At 35.1% G+C, this 16,680-nt stretch overlaps 1 protein-coding gene across 3 annotated transcripts in view; it reads left to right on the forward strand.

Annotated features, from left to right (window-relative positions):
• The first annotated feature begins 5,623 nt into the window (after positions 1 to 5,623).
• LOC149789090 (stabilizer of axonemal microtubules 6-like) overlaps positions 5,624 to 16,680 on the forward strand; it is a 124,474-nt gene continuing 113,417 nt past the window's right edge. For 2 of the 3 annotated variants that reach the window (XM_089975286.1, XM_089975287.1), the window contains exons 1-2: positions 5,631 to 5,744; positions 14,001 to 14,118. In XM_089975286.1, coding sequence (XP_089831412.1) covers positions 5,727 to 5,744; positions 14,001 to 14,118 — 136 coding nt within the window. In that variant the 5' untranslated portion in view covers positions 5,631 to 5,726. Of the gene's footprint in view, positions 5,745 to 14,000; positions 14,119 to 16,680 lie in introns of all 3 variants that reach the window. The other variant, XM_089975288.1, reaches the window with a different exon arrangement.

A 16,680-nucleotide genomic window follows, 5' to 3' on the forward strand; every position in this document is an offset into this window, starting at 1 on the left:
ACCCGAAGTCAGTTTCTTTCAGATATACAGTTAAGTTGTGTCGAGTATGGTCATGGCGGGTTGTGGAATACCCGATATGACTACCGGGATATGATTTCCGTAGATATGATTGCCTGCTACCCAGGAAGCTTTCTTGGGAACGGCGAGTGCCGCGAATACTTTGCGCGGTTTGGACATCCCACGAACTCGATGACACGAGTCGCCGTAAACGGCGTTTTACCCGACGCTGACCTGACAGGATTTGCTCGTGTGACTTCGTTTGAATTCGCCACGGGACTTCATCCGATTTGTTATGTTTGGTTTGGCAGACACTTCGTCGAAAAGCGCTGGGTACCAATAGTGTTATTGCGATACATGCTTGACAGCGGCATACTGGTATCGTTGACTGTCAGCGAAGCAATCATATGTTATCGACCGCAGACCTCAGTTTGGTTGCCAACACCAGAACGTGTAACTCTCGATAAAGTTATCGGCGAGTATGCACGAGAGTGCCCAAATACCCCGATGGATGTCATTGTCAGTGAGGCTCCTAAAATTCTCAAGATTAAACTCAAAAACAGTGAAAGCACAGCGAAAGATCTTGGACGAAGAATAATCGGTAAATTTACTCAGGGTGCAGCATTTGATCATAAAATGCATCACTCGCGGTTGATTGTTGATTATCGATGAAGCTGAATTGGATTTTATAATCGCCGACGCGGTTGCCAGAGACATATTTTGTTACAGGGAGGATGTGTTCTTGTCCGACGGGAAAAAGTTGGGCACAATTGTAAGTTATATCGACGGAGAATCACCTCAATACACACATTTAAGATCTTCAATGCTGGCTTATGTTTCTATAAATTTGTTATCGATGGTAAATCGATTTCCTGGTAACGCAGTCAGAGTTGCCACGGATTCATTTTACATCGACAAGAAATATTCAGAATCACTGACCGGTATAATGAAATTCTGCGGCGGAGATGAATGGGGTTCGTGGAGAATAAAAGCCGAGATGTTGCACGAGTATTGTGAATCCGCTGATGTTGCAACAGAGGATGATTATTATAAATCAACGATGCCAGAAATATCTTCTGCACCGTCTGTGGATGATCCAATCACCAGACACAAAACTGTTTATTTGAACGGGCCGGGAGGGTCTGGTAAAACAACTCGAGCGATTGAATTATTTCGAAATTCAGATATGATTGTGCTAACACCTACACACAGACTTGCCAGGGAGATGAAACAACGAGGAGTCAATTCTTGTACTTATCACAGCTTTTTCAAATACAGCGGCGGTACGTGGACGCCAGATCGAATGGGAACAAAATATATCAATGATATAATAATTTGGGATGAGATATGTACGGTACCGCTGGAAACGTTAAAAACATTTCTTGATTGGCTGTTAACGAAAAATACCGCAGTGATTATGTGCGGCGATCACGGTCAATCACCTCCGTTTGTCGGCGCATCTCCGCATGATTGGCTGAGGAATTTTGTTGATTATCACGAAGAAGTGTCTGATGATTACCGAGCACTTGATGCAACGCTGAAAGAATTTAAAACACTAATCAGGCTACAACCGAATAAAATTCAATGTGAAATTATGCGCGAGATGATTCCTGAAACTCCGATGAGTGACTTTTTACGAGTGTGGAAACCAGACGATTTGATAGTGGCAAGAAGAAAGATAGTCAGAGACACACTTCAACAAGAGCTATTTCGGTTACAAAAAAAAAGTTTCCAATGCTGCCAACACCGTTATGTTATAGACCAACTGATACGCGTTTACAAAATATAGATGTTGATATTCCAGGAAAGATAGAGAAACAGAATTTAGTATTGAATGATATTATGTTAGTTGACATCGATGCTGTCGAGGATGCACTAGCGATGAATAAATCCCCGTGGACGCTAGGATACGCTATGACAATTCATTGTTCTCAAGGACTGACTATTTCAGATACAACTGTCTGGATCATTGATGATCGAATCGAATGGTCGAACTTAGTTTACCTAGCGGTGTCCAGAGTCAGAAGAATATCTCAACTGCGAAGAATTGTCTTGAAAAATCATTCGGATTTTCATTCAAACACTAATAAAAACAATGAAAACAACAGCATCACCGATGGTGATGTAATAAGAAAAAAACTCACCGGTTACAAACAGAGTGACAAAAAAAATAATCGCGATTTTGATATTGATGTTGACTTCGTTGTTGCGTTTAAACAACAACAGAATAATCACTGCGCGAGCTGTAATTGTATAATGCTATGGCAGTATTCGAATAAAAATTCAAGACAATTTACCGTAGACAGAAAAGATAACAATCGCGGTCATACACGTGATAATGTCATGTTGACCTGTCTTGAGTGTAATCGACGTCGGGGCGACAGTGCTAGTTAAGTCACTTCAGTGATTTTGGCGGCAATTGTGTATCCTCGGGAATTACCTGAAGTTGCTCACGGGTGAATCCGCGTTGAGGAGCAGTTGAATCCAACCTCTAGATTGCTGGTCTGCCAGTGGATCTTGTCACGGTGGATATCTTATGTGTGGTAACACTCCAAATGGGATCAGTCGCTCTTCGTTTACCACCTTCAAGTTCGCCTGGTTCGTATAAATATCTAACTGTGACATTACCCAACACTGGCTGTGTTGAAATATTACTTCGTTGTATTTGTATATATTTTTTTGTGATCGCGATGGCAGGTTTCATGTTGGTTGTTCGAGTTATTTCATTATTTAGCGCAGCTATCACGCTTGGTAATCTTTCAACCCATTCGCGCGATCTCGCATCTTGAATAAATTCTTTCGCGTATTGATATCCAAATAATCTTTCGGCGAGTGTTCGATTAAATCTCTCAACGATTGCCTGATCACGGTGAATTTCAGTGTGTCCTCGTCGTATGGTGACGTTATGTTGTTTCATCAGCGATGATACTGCACCTTGAAATTCTTTGCCAGGATCAACTTGTAGCAGATGTGGCCATCGCAGAGGTCCTCGCCGATAAATTCTTTCAAACGCAGAAGCAACCTCAGATGCTGTTTTAGTTGTTAACGGTTCCGCATCTTTGTATCTACTGGCAACATCAACTATGGTTAACGCGTACTTGTATGTGCGTCTTCGGATAGTATCGTGTGCCAGAAATAATATATCAGCCTGATGAACCTCATTTGGCACACTAACATCGAAATGCGCGAAGTGAATTTGTTTAGGGCGCGGTAGATAAATTTGCCATATTGCCTGTCGGGATAACCAATTTTTGGTAACCGCGCGTGTTACTGATGCCGAGCTGGCAAGTTTATCAATTGCTGCGCTACCTCTCCAGTATCCGCTTGGGGAATAATAAATCGACTCCATTATATACCAGTACCTAACGCTAATTTACCTTTCATTGCGGATTTTATCAACCAGGATGCTAACCTTTCCTTGAAAGATTTATCAGGGATGGCATTTAACGCGTGAATTAATTTCACGTCCGCGAGATGGCGCTGTTGCAAATCTTTGCTTCGGTAAGCTACATCATGAGCATGGCACGCTGCATCGATAGCGTTTATCGGATACTCACCGGGTTTTGGTTGATCCTGAGCATCAAGTCTGATATCAAGTCGGGTTCCTGGACCACAGTAATTATATCCTGGAAGATGTTTTTCTCCTGGGTATTTAGCCCACGGAGCTCCTGGTAACTTTGCTAACTTGGCTGCGATATCACCTCCGCTTTTTTTAAAATAAATCTAAATTTTTTTGTGCCACATCGTTCACACTTGCCCATGAGCGCTTGTCGATTATTTTTTGTTGTAATTGTTGTTGTATGCGTAGTTGGGGTACGTGCTCGGCATTTCACACAATATAAATCCATATTTATTCGTTGATATATATAACGCCGAAGACATTTCAAATGGAGATCACTGACTTTTCCGCGACAAAGCGACGAGAGCCAATCAAACATAACTCAGTGCTACCAAATTCTATCCGAATGATTATCATAGGTCCATCTGGGTCGGGTAAGACACAGTTGTTGTTGAATTTGATAATGAAGTGGATGAAGTGGGATAAATTATATTTAATAGCCCCGTCTGTGGACGATCAGCGGTGTTATCAAGTGCTAAAAGATTTTAACGAGAGTGCAAAAGCAATCAGTGAGAATGATGAAAACGTAGTTGAATTCATAACTGATGTCAATGATGCACCTGGCATTGATGACATCGATGGATCAATTAACAATCTAGTTGTGTACGACGATGTGATGTTGGATAAACAAACAAACCCTGCGAGAATATTTTCCCGTGGGCGGCATAAAAACACTGATGTCATTTATGTGACTCAGCGGTATACACAAATTCCGAAAGTGATCAGAGACAATTGTAACATCCTTGCAGTGTTCAACGGAGTTGACGTACACACGCTGAGAAATATTCATCAGACTTGGTGCAGCGGTGACATGGACATAAATAAATTTAAAAATTTCTTTAGTCATGCTCAACGAAAACCACATGGGTTTGTGACGATAAATTTACATGATCCTCGGACACGATATCGAGTTGGGTTAGATACATTTTTTAACTAAAAATCCTAAACATGATAGCAGCAGAGAGACTGGGCCACCAATAGTTTCGTCTATCCCCCCCCCCCCCCCGTGAAGAAACTTTTTTTTATAGTGAGTTATCGCTGTCGAAATAAACCTTCTAGCCAGAAAAGAGGATTTAGTCATCATAGTTTCTGGATAGAAGGGTTTATTTTGTGAAATAAGAACTTCTATCAGAAATGTTTTTGATAGGGGTTCTGTTGAAACGAAATAGTTGGTGGGCCCAGTCTCTCTGCTGCTCGATATGTTTGCATAGTTGGATGGATTTACCTCCCTTTTAATATTACATGTATAATTTGTTTTCTTTCAAGCCTGTCGCAGGTGTAAGTGATTTTAGTTTTCGTTCGTTTCTCTTACTAATAGATTTTAGCTCCATAGTTTATTTGCAACTTCCAGTAATTCTTATTCCTGCGCTCTTTTTTTTTTTTACGTTTCCCTGCACTTGCTGTCTTTCTCAGTTACAGGTGACTAATTGGTCATGTGATACATATAGTATAAATGCTACAATACATTAGCACTTTCGTGTATGTGTGGATTCTGTACGTTTTGCTTTATTCTTGTACAACTGCTTGTCATTGTAGCTATTAAACCTGTATTCGTGTAAAATTGTATCTTAAGTGTGTATTTGTCAGCCATTATGCATGCATATTTTAATGTTACAGGAAAATGCACAGTAGACCTAGAAATTATTCACGTAAATTGATTTTTCTTTGTTAAAGTTTTGAATAGAAAATTGAAAAGGGATGAATGTTTTGCATAGAAACATGATTTTTACAAGTAGTTAAAAATTCTTTTAAAAATACTGTATGATTGTATGTGTATGACCAACTGCTTAAGCTAATTATTTTATTATTGCTTATGATCGGTAAAATAGCTCTAATTCAAAAATATACATATAAACTCTGATTGATTAAACTCCACTGGCAGGTCATGTGCTTCTTGTCCGAGAGTACGAAACCAATGAGTTACCACTATGCCAACTCTGCTTTCAGAGAAAAGTCGGTTACTACTGAAAGTTAAGGGTAAATACCGATAAGCTTCAAATGCAGTTAGTGATTGTTTACTTCCGACTTTGGAGCGTTGAAAGTTTGGTCCCCAAATAAGTTTTCAAAAGTTTGCATGATTCTTCAGGATTGAAACACGCACCTGACCAGCATGCCGTCGTACATTAAGGTATTTTAATGGAATAGGGCAGCATGGTACAATCCTAAAGGAAGTATAGAACCTAGAATCAAATAATGTTTCTCAAATTAGATCAGTATGTATGTCCTTGGCTACTTTATATAGCCAAATGCTGCATGTTAACAGTTAAAGAAGATCTTGTAAGCGTAAAGCACTCCAGTATATGTGCACTTATTTGCAGATAATGCAGGAATATTGCATGAATCGCGAGTTTTCTAATTGTACACAGACACACACACGCACACATACTGTACGCAAGGTATTGCTATGATCTCCATTACACTTTGCGTTAACAAAGACATGTTTGGACTGGTTTTGTTATGTACCGGTAAATTTGAAAGTTGAACTGTTCAGAGAAAAATCCCAGATAAAATCTAGTATACTAAAGTTAATAATCAGGTGACACTGCCATACTAAATGCGAAATTTCGTATATCACTATTTTTTCTTAAATTGAAAGATTTGTTCTTTTAACAAACTTTGCAAAATGTATATGTGTGTGTGTTCAGACTTGAATCCAGATTTCATTTTAGAGGAAAATGCAGATTTGATGGAGGTAAATTCAAAACTGAAACAACAGCCTTTGGAAAACTGATCTTTATTGCTGACATTTTGAACATACACTATAGTACAAGTCACACGGGTCATGTAAACATTCAACACTGACTATTTCAGTAATGGGTGCCATTTTTTAGAATTTTATTCTATGTTCCTTTAAGTGGCAAGTATTCACATCATTTGGATTTGTATAAATCCATATTCCTGTGGAAGGTCATTATTTAGACACTCCGAAGGGTGCATATGGTAAAATCAGTGTTAAAGTATGTAGACATTTTTGGATGAAATGAACCTAAAGTAAATCCATTACAATCTAGATTGAATGTTATGCACTGTGATGTCACACTGAAAGCTACGTATATTCATAAACAAATTCATAATACCCTTGATTGTGATGATTCCACTCAACGCGAACGTAATTTAACCCAAGTTTAATATTTGGCCACCGTTGTAAAAGTCCATAGCAATAGATCATTTTTATCTGAAGTTTCTTTGTGACAGTTAAGCTGCAGGGCATTCAATAATCAGGATTGAAATAGACTTTGGTTAAAGAAAATTAGTGTTACATTTTAAAAGAAGAATTTATATTTAATTTAAATTGAGTACATGCATGCTTGACCCATGTAACTTGTACTATGGACTGGTCACATGTTCATGTTCAGCTTGGTATAGCTTGCATGACATTGTTATGTTAATGGGTACAGAACATGTTACAAACTGAAATTTGTTACTTCTGGCATACTTTTCAAAGTCGATATATATATATTAAATAACTTGCAATATGTTAAAAGCATCCTCTTACATAATGATGAAGATTGGAACATAGTTGCAAATAGGTAGATTTTTATTTGAGTACTATTTCAGTTTGGGATTTAACTGCTAAGAAAGTATGATCATTGACTTCAAAATTGAAAGAATTTGTGAAAAAATGTTTCATCCAAAAATAATTTCAGTTTTCTGTTGTGGACTTTTTGTATTTACATTTTTTAACTTAGTTCAGTATTCAATTGCTAACCTAGGGGTCAATCTAGACTTAAATAGTAGGGAGAAGTGACTTCTCCTTTTGGACAGAACAGGGAGGAGTGGACACAAAGCAAGAAATGTTATATATATATATATATATATATATATATATATATATATATATATATATATATATATATATATATAATGTGTGTTCTCTTATTTGAATTATGCCCTCTATATCCCAGTATTCATATTTGCATTTGACATTGGATTTAAGTAATACTTTATTTTCAAGTATAACATTTTCTGAGTTATTTTGGCCATATGACTTTAAAAGATAATAATAGAAACTACATTGTAACACATTTTAAATGAGTAAATGCTTAAACAACTACCCATAATCAATATTTAATTTTTTTATACCTTCTACAAGTTGACAATAATGGCACTTTCAAAGATTTCTAAACCCGTTTGAAACAACCCTTGTACCATGTACATGAGGGCAAATGTACACGTGTCTTCAGATCATACTGTTCTTCCTCATTTCTTCGTTGTGGATAAATCATTACCGTAACTACTCTTAGATAACACTCTGCTTTGTCAGGAGAGAAAAAAGCAGAGACCTACTTGTTGGTCTAGTCGGAAAACAACTTTGACCTTACAATGCTTCTCACGTATTCCACAACATAGCATTGTCTGACCTACATAATTGCATTTTAAAGTTAAATCTTAAATAACATAATGCCTATACTTTGCTTTCTATGACTTGTATATTTTTCTGCATATATTTGGCAGATGATTTACAAAAACAGACAAACTAATAAACTGGTACTTCCCAAACATAGTGATGTCCACCATTATTTCCCTGTTACTGGTTAACTTACAATTTCAGACTAATGTTTTGACAAAATAGTATACATGAGATAATTAAAATATCCAGATCATGGATTCCTGTCGGTATTGCTATTTACACACTGTTGTTCAAGTTTCAAAACACAAGTTTGTATGTTTTTCTCATTAAAGGATAATGTGCTGAAATTGGGCCATGATTGATAGTTGCTAACTTACTCGGGAAAGAATTAATGGTGAATCAGATATCAAAACACATATCTGTGAATGTGCAAGAGTTTGTTGGCATAATTGATGTCCAAACTAGGCCTAGCTACTGATGGCTTGATGAATATATTTCACTATTACACAGTACTAGAATTAACCTGGCTACGACAATGGAGCATCTCAAATGTATGGTCAGTCAATTTATCTCTGAAAAAAACAGGGCAAAGTCATTTTCGCTTTCCTAACAGAAGAAGGCAGTGTATACATTTTTTAGGCGACTTAGTTCCCCACTTTGGCTGGTAGCATGACCCTTGCTAACCATATTAAAACCCCACTATTCTCCCCAAAACTGTCTTAAAAAGGGATTTTAATGCAGGAGAACAATACAAATCCAGTATATATTTAAATAAATACCCCTAAAGATTGTGAATAAAATAAGATTTTGCTATGAAAAATGTATATATAAGATATGTTTCCTTACAAACATTCATTAAAATAAAATCTTTTTTATGGTTCTTCAAGGAAAGAAAATATCAAAATATGTCTTAAAGGTCAGCCTTAGAGAAAGTCTTCATAAGGTAAAGTTTTCATTAAATCTTTAAAACATTGTGTTTGCTTGGTAAATTTGTTTGCTTCCAAATTCCTGAAATTGTTAAAATTATTGAAGACCTAGATTGTTAAGATATTATAAACTGTGTTTCCTTAATTGACTAAGGCTTCATTTTTGCTGTTATCTGTGATGTCATTTTAGACCAAAATGACCAGCCAGTAATGTTGAAGTGATTTAAGGTTACCGGTAATATCATGGATTTTGTATAGAATCACAGATTGTGATGAAAATCAGAGATTTTTTTAAGCTCTTGTTTGATTTGTAAATGAAGAAAAATGCATAATAAAAGGATCTGATGAACTGGATTATATATGTCTGACCAAGGAGCATTGTGTATTGCATAGTAGGCCTATAGATCATTCTGGGTTTTGTCCAAACATATTCATTTCATTCTAATCTCCCATAACCTGGGTGGCCGTAGGGGTGCCACTGATGACTTTGAGACAATTCCTCTCCATTTTACCCTGTTCTCAACTGCTCTATGGGACTTTGCAAAGTCCATGCCTGTCAACTCTTTGATGTTATTTTCCAATGGTTTCTTTTCTCTGCCTTGTTTTCTCTTTCCTCTCACTGTGCCATGTAGGATTGTTTCTGACAGGCCAGATGAGCATGAGATGTGTATGTATTAAAAATGATCAAATCATTAATCCTTTTAGATGTTGTAAAATGGGTTTAGATTTACCATAACCATTTAAACAATCATCAGGGAAAAATGAGTGAGTGAGCTTGAGAGAGAGAAAGCGAATGAGGGAAAGAAGAAGAATATTTTTTAAAAATTAGTCAATCCCTTTTACAGAGTGAAGAAATTTGAACTGAAAACACATATCTTCATTAATCATTGCTTTTTGGATTTATGATGGAGAAGCAAGAAACCAAATATCAAGTAGAACATGATGTGTTAGAAGATTAAGAGTTACATTTAAAGTGGGTGAGATCTCTCAGTGTACAATTTTAGAGAACTGAAGTTTATTTTTGAGGAGTTCATTTTACTAATTTTGACTAGAAAGATGCTGAATTTATTTTGTCAACTTGGCTTATGTTTTATAAAAGTTAGAAAATAAGCTGGTATCATACATTTATGTTTGAATGCACACAAATTGTCATGATTTCTTTTTTCCCCTTAATCTCTCAGTTACTATGTTGACTGTAGGTGTAATGTTCGTACATGTAGTTTTAATTTCTTATATTTCTGAAAGATCATTACCTATTGCAAATTCCTCTATGGTGTTAAACCAAGTAATAGAAAAGAGCAAACACCAATAAGTTTAGTAAAATTCAACACATAATTTATTTTTGTAGAATACAAACTGAAAATTTAAAAAGAACTTACAGTAGTATGAATTAAATCCCAAAATAGTCATCAAGTCCAAAAATATCTAGTCAGTCAAGAGAATTCCAATCTTAAATGTACTGGTGTATGGACAGTACCTGAGTAGCCTGGAATAGTGTTGATGTGGTAATGGATTTTTGGACTGAGTAAGTGAATGGAATGACACAGTGTAAGTGAATGGAAGTTTATGAAATGAAAAATAAATGTTCACGACAATACATACGCAAGTAGACTCACAAATCCACCCGCTACATTTGATATAAGACTACCATAAAAAACATGTTATAAAAAGAAAACAGACTCATATGTAAAAAAATATGAATATGGTTCATACATCCACAATAATGAAAAGATTATGATTCACATAATCCTATGATACAAAGAAATAAACCTGGTTTACACAACCATACGATACAAAGAAATAAGCCTGGTTTACACAACCAAATGATACAGAGGAATAAGCCTGGTTTACATAGCCATATGATACAAAGGAATAAGCCTGGTTTACACAACCATATGATACAAAGGAATAAGCCTGGTTTGCACAACCATATGATACAAAGAAATAAGCCTGGTTTACACAACCAAATGATACAAAGGAATAAGCCTGGTTTACACAACCATATGATACAAAGGAATAAGCCTGGTTTACACAACCATATGATACAAAGGAATAAGCCTGGTTTACACATTCATATGATGCAAAGAAAAATAAGTATGGTTCATGCTAGCAAACATCCTTGTAAACGAAACCCCTTATTCAGAGTTTGGAAACATCATTATTCCTTGAACTTCTCATGAATTCCTATCCTATACGTCCAGTCATGTAGTAACAGATACACAGTCATCTGAATTTAGTTCGGTGGCTATGCTGCCACAGTGCAGGTCATGCCATCACCATTCTGGTTCTTCCGTCCACCAGCTATAAATATACCAAGCTGGTCTTAACAAGAAATAAACTATATGCAGAGAGGAATACATGCAAGCACATTGTTTTACATCAAAATAAAGTCCTTAGTGATGAAATATAACAGACCAACAATTTTAGTCTTTTAAATCTGAAAAATGACAAATAAAGATATTATATTGAAGGGAGACATTTAATATATATATATATATATATATATATATATATATATATATATATATATATATATATATGTGTGTGTGTGTGTGTGTGTGTGTGTGTGTGTGTATGGTTACAAAATTGACTTGTATATTATTTAACACTTGCCTCTAAGGTTGTAGTAAGTTGAAAGAGTATTGACACTCTTGACACTCCTTGACAAGATCCAAGAAATCACTGTGCGGCTTAGGATCATACGTCTCCTATAAATACAGAAAAAAATGTACATGACCAGGGGTACAGTACCTATGCACATCATGCTATATGGGTATCTCACCATGAGCAACCTTAGGTGAGATGTATGTATTGCCCAGTCACCAAAGAAAATAAATTACAAAAATGAACTACACTAGGTAATGCTGTTTGCATTTAAGAAACCAATTACCCAAATTGTTTTATGGCATTACCAAATTAATTTCTTGCCTTATTCTATGACAAATAGTCTTGATGTATCACAGTTGTATAATCCAGAATGTCTCTAAATAAATTCACAATAATCCCAAAGTAGTGATTTAGTTCAAAAGTATTAATGAGGACTTTGTAATTCCAATCAATACTTTAATAAATAAATCCTCTCAAATATTAACTGAAACACAACTAAAAGACTGATTTCACTATGATGTTATGATAAGAGTAAATAATTCTATGGTAAACAACCTTAACATTAGAACTCTAAGACAAAATGAGAGGACCAGGATAAAGGTCAAAAGTTCATTTCCAGAACATTCTCAGTTGTAAATAAGGTCAGGTCTTTCACTTAAAGTTTGTTAAAGAACATGGCAAATATCAGGTAGATCAGGAATTCCTAAGGTGAAAAACAATTTCCTGAACTCAAATTTATTCACAATAAACATGCTTATATACAGTAATAATGATCTTAAAATATAATCTACAATTATAGACAAAAATTAGCTGTCTAATATGTTGTTTACAAAATGACTCTTACAGTGAATCTATGACAATACCTGTACCAAACTCTGTGATGGTCATACTTTTAAATGTAGTTTTTCATTACTGATGTAATATATTTATAAAAAGAACAAATATAGGGTTTTGTGATATGGAATAGGAATATTAAAAAATAATTTTTTTATAGATCTGCCATATTTGAACTCGGTTACTCTTAAAAAGCATCATATATATATATATATATATATATATATATATATATATATATATATATATATATATATATATATATATATATAATGTCTCCCTTCAATATAATCTCTTTATTTGTCATTTTTCAGATTTAAAAGACTAAAATTGTTGGTCTGTTATATTTCATCACTAAGGACTTTATTTTCAATAGCATACAGTGTATTATCAAGTTTGATTAAGCTATGAAATGACATGAAAAAACTCTGTTATAGTTAACATATTTGTATGTGTGGTCTTTACAGTTATTTATTTGGTTTTCAGACTTTGCACAAAATGTTTTTTATTCATGTAAGTTTAAATATTTAAGGATAATTTCTTTCAAAAATGACTAGCCTTTAGGCGTAATTCAGCCATTTTTAAAAGGTAATAAAGTTAAAGAAAATATATTTTAAAGACTTTTTCTATTTTACTACTACTGACTTCAATATATTCTCAGATATATACTATGAAGATGTGTTTGTCTTTATGTAAAACCATTTTTCAAGTACTGAGATACAGTTTTTCTGGTATTTATATGTGTAGTGGTACTCAGTGATTATATGAGGTATTTATATGTTTAGTGGTACTCAGTAATTAAATAAGGTATTTATATGTATAGTGGTACTCAGTGATTATATAAGGTATTTATATGTGTAGTGGTACTCAGTGATTATATAAGGTATTTATATGTGTAGTGGTACTCAGTGATTATATAAGGTATTTATATGTGTAGTGGTACTCATTGATTATATAAGGTATTTATATGTGTAGTGGTACTTAGTGATTATATAAGGTATTTATGTGTGTAGTGATTATACAAGGTATTTATATGTGTAGTGGTACTCAGTGATTATATAAAGTATTAATATGTGTAATGGTACTCAGTGATTATATAAGGTATTTATATGTGTAGTGGTACTCAGTGATTATATAAGGTATTTATATGTGTAGTGGTACTCAGTGATTATATGAGGTATTTATATGTGTAGTGGTACTCAGTGATTATATAAGGTATTTATATGTGTAATGGTACTCAGTGATTATATAAGGTATTTATATGTGTAGTGGTACTTAGTGATTATATAAGGTATTTATATGTGTAGTGGTACTCAGTGATTATATAAGGTATTAATATGTGTAATGGTACTCAGTGATTATATAAGGTACTTATATGTGTAGTGGTACTCAGTGATTATATAAGGTATTTATATGTGTAGTGGTACTCAGTGATTATATAAAGATCTTCCATTATAAAAAGTTTGATTATGATAATATTTTGATCATCCATGCTTTCTCTTTTATGCAGATATTTATTTGTTCTTATTTAGTGATGATAATAAACAATATTGTGTTTACCTATTTGAATATAAGTGTGTATGCAAATGTTTTGCATTTTCATTTTCCCTAACTTAGACATGACCATTGATATGATGTCATAACCAGACATGTATTCTTTTTCTAGGGCCATTCAGAATATGACTCTCACTATAAGTGGCAAGGTTCCTACAAGAGTCGAAGCTTCCAGCCAAGTGCAGAACAAAAAGCCATCAGTGCTGGATTGTCATCAGCTCAACTAAGCAGTGTGTATACACTCAGTTCCTCAGATGTCACTCATATCACCATGTGCTTCTTGTTTTGCAGATATTCATGCTAATATGTTTGCCTTGGTTTCAGGCTTGTTGAGTGTTGATGGAGGAAAGAAAAATTTCAGAGACCAGCTTTTTTGATGTTTATAGCTTGAAATATTTGCTATACCTAACATACATTTAGTTTGCTTTATGGAAAGATTTTGCGTCTTGTACCTTATTTTTTACAACAAAAGTCTCTTTGATGCAAGTATCCAGGTTAAAGATTTGGTATTTCCAAATTTTTATATCTGTTATGATTAGCCAAAATATTTGGCATTTAGTAAAGTTGAAGATAATACAGATGGTAATGTCATTGCTTTATATCATTCCATTGCTTCCTAGATGGTGACAATGTATGGGATTCTTAATGTTTCCAGCATCTGTCACAATTTTTGACCATAATTAGTCTCACAGTTTCTGACCTTTACAACTTTGTTGCTTTATGGTCCTTATCAAAAGAGCCACATACTGGCCAATGACTATGCAACCTTTATTTTTGTCAAGATTGGCCTTTTTTACTTACTGTTGGATGCAGTGTGTGACATAGTCATTGCACTTAAATCTTGGTTTCTGCATGTTAGAATGTAATTTGGCTTAGATGGGACCCCAATTTCATCACACTTCATGACTGTACTGCACATGGACAGTAGCAGCCTTTAACACACACACATACATACACACACACACACACACATCTGCAGCTGAACAACATGGAGAGCTTTTGATTTCATTGATGGTCAAAATTTCAGATCTCAAGGTGACTGGAGTTCAGCTTTTGAAATGGTTTACAGGGATGGTCCTGGCTTTTAAAAAGCTGTCGCCAAAAAAATCGCCAACCTCAATAATTTGTCGCCAATTTTCAAAAGGTGTCGCCAAAGCAAGTAGTGTACATTTTTCCAAGTGTTAATTTAGTCTATTAATGTAACAGGCAATGAAAATTACAAAAGATGGGTTAGTTAATACTTTAATTACAACAAGCATTAACAAAATGTTACAAAGTGTTACATGAAGATCCGTCGCGATTTTAGGGTTGCCCACTTGTTGAATGCAGTTTCAAAGTCTAATTTTTCACATCTGTACATGCGGATTCTCATTAAATTCTTGAGAGATGAGATGCAGAGCTTATTTCTGATGTCAATTTTTATGAGGTTCATCTTACTGAATCCACGTTTACAGTCTACAGTGCTGACTGGTGACACCAGTAGTCTCTCAGCAGCCCCCCCCCCTTGTGGCTAGCTTCACAAAGCTTGTAGCGAATTGCTTCCTAAATCCCAAGAATGATCACTGAATGCTGTATAAATTTTCTCGACAAGCAAAATAGGATCACCATTCCCACGAATGAAACTTACAGGAGTCAACACCTGGCAATATTGGACCATATATATAAGCATAAATGCACACCCAGTTTAGGGATTCTTTCACGCCTGTATTTTGAGAAATAAATAATTATTATTAATTATGCAAAACCGGTTTTTTTTTTGTTGCTATTTCTTGTTGCGGAGTTTAAGTCTCTGCAGCCGTAACACGGAATTGATGGCAAAAGGAAAAGATCAATGAGTAAAATGCTGCACTGGCGACAGATATAATTGTGATTGAGATTTTTTCCATTTGCTTTGTATTTATACACAGTAGTCGGTACTTCAAAGGTTATCAGTTTTCTATGAAGGTTCAGCAAAACTATTGTATTGGTATATGTAAAAAAAAAACAAAAAAAAAAAACAGAAGGATTAGCCATACAATTAATTGTATCTGTTCTGTTCGCGTCTTCAGAAGTCAGTCAGTTGTAGGTATAGTGCGATAGCATGATTGACTGTATCGCAGCATACAGCACTCAGCCCAGATGTCGGCATAAGCAGATTATGATGTAACAGTGCACTGTAAAGATGGGGTTGTCAATACGAACAAAGGATCGTTTGTGTAACAGATTGATTCCAATGCATTGCTTAGTCAAGTTTGTGGCTTCCTTTCATTCTCCCTTTTAATTTATCCAGTCCAAATCCATGATTGTATGTACAAATTAAATAACCAAAAAGTATGTCGCCAAAAAAATCGCCAGATGGGATATTTTTGTCGCCAATAAGGAAAAAATATCGCAATTTGCGACATTGGCGAAGCCCAGGACGATCCCTGGGTTTATGTACAATTATGTCAGGTTAGATTACAGGTCAAGGTGATTTGAGATAATATTGTTTCCTTTCATTTGTAAGAGTTTGGCTAGTCAGTGGATTCAGTCATTCTTCTGATGGCTAATTTTGACTATAATTCTCAAAGTTATTTTCCATGTGAGGGAGCCAGGAGACATTTTCTGCTGTTTGTATTGGGGTGGGGTGTGAGGGAGTATGGAAACTGTTTCTGTTATGGGTATTGTTTAGGATGTGAGGTTGTCAGGAAACAGTTTCTGCTATGGGTATTTGGGTGGGATGTGAGGGATGGAGACAGTTTCTGTTATGGGTGTTGAGGTGGATATGAGGACCCTGGAGACAGCTTCTGCTATGAGTATTAGAGTGGGATATG

Source organism: Sinohyriopsis cumingii, chromosome 11, assembly GCF_028554795.1.
Source record: "Sinohyriopsis cumingii isolate HCF-2022 chromosome 11, ASM2855479v2, whole genome shotgun sequence".
Classification (NCBI taxonomy): Eukaryota; Metazoa; Mollusca; class Bivalvia; order Unionida; family Unionidae; genus Sinohyriopsis; species Sinohyriopsis cumingii.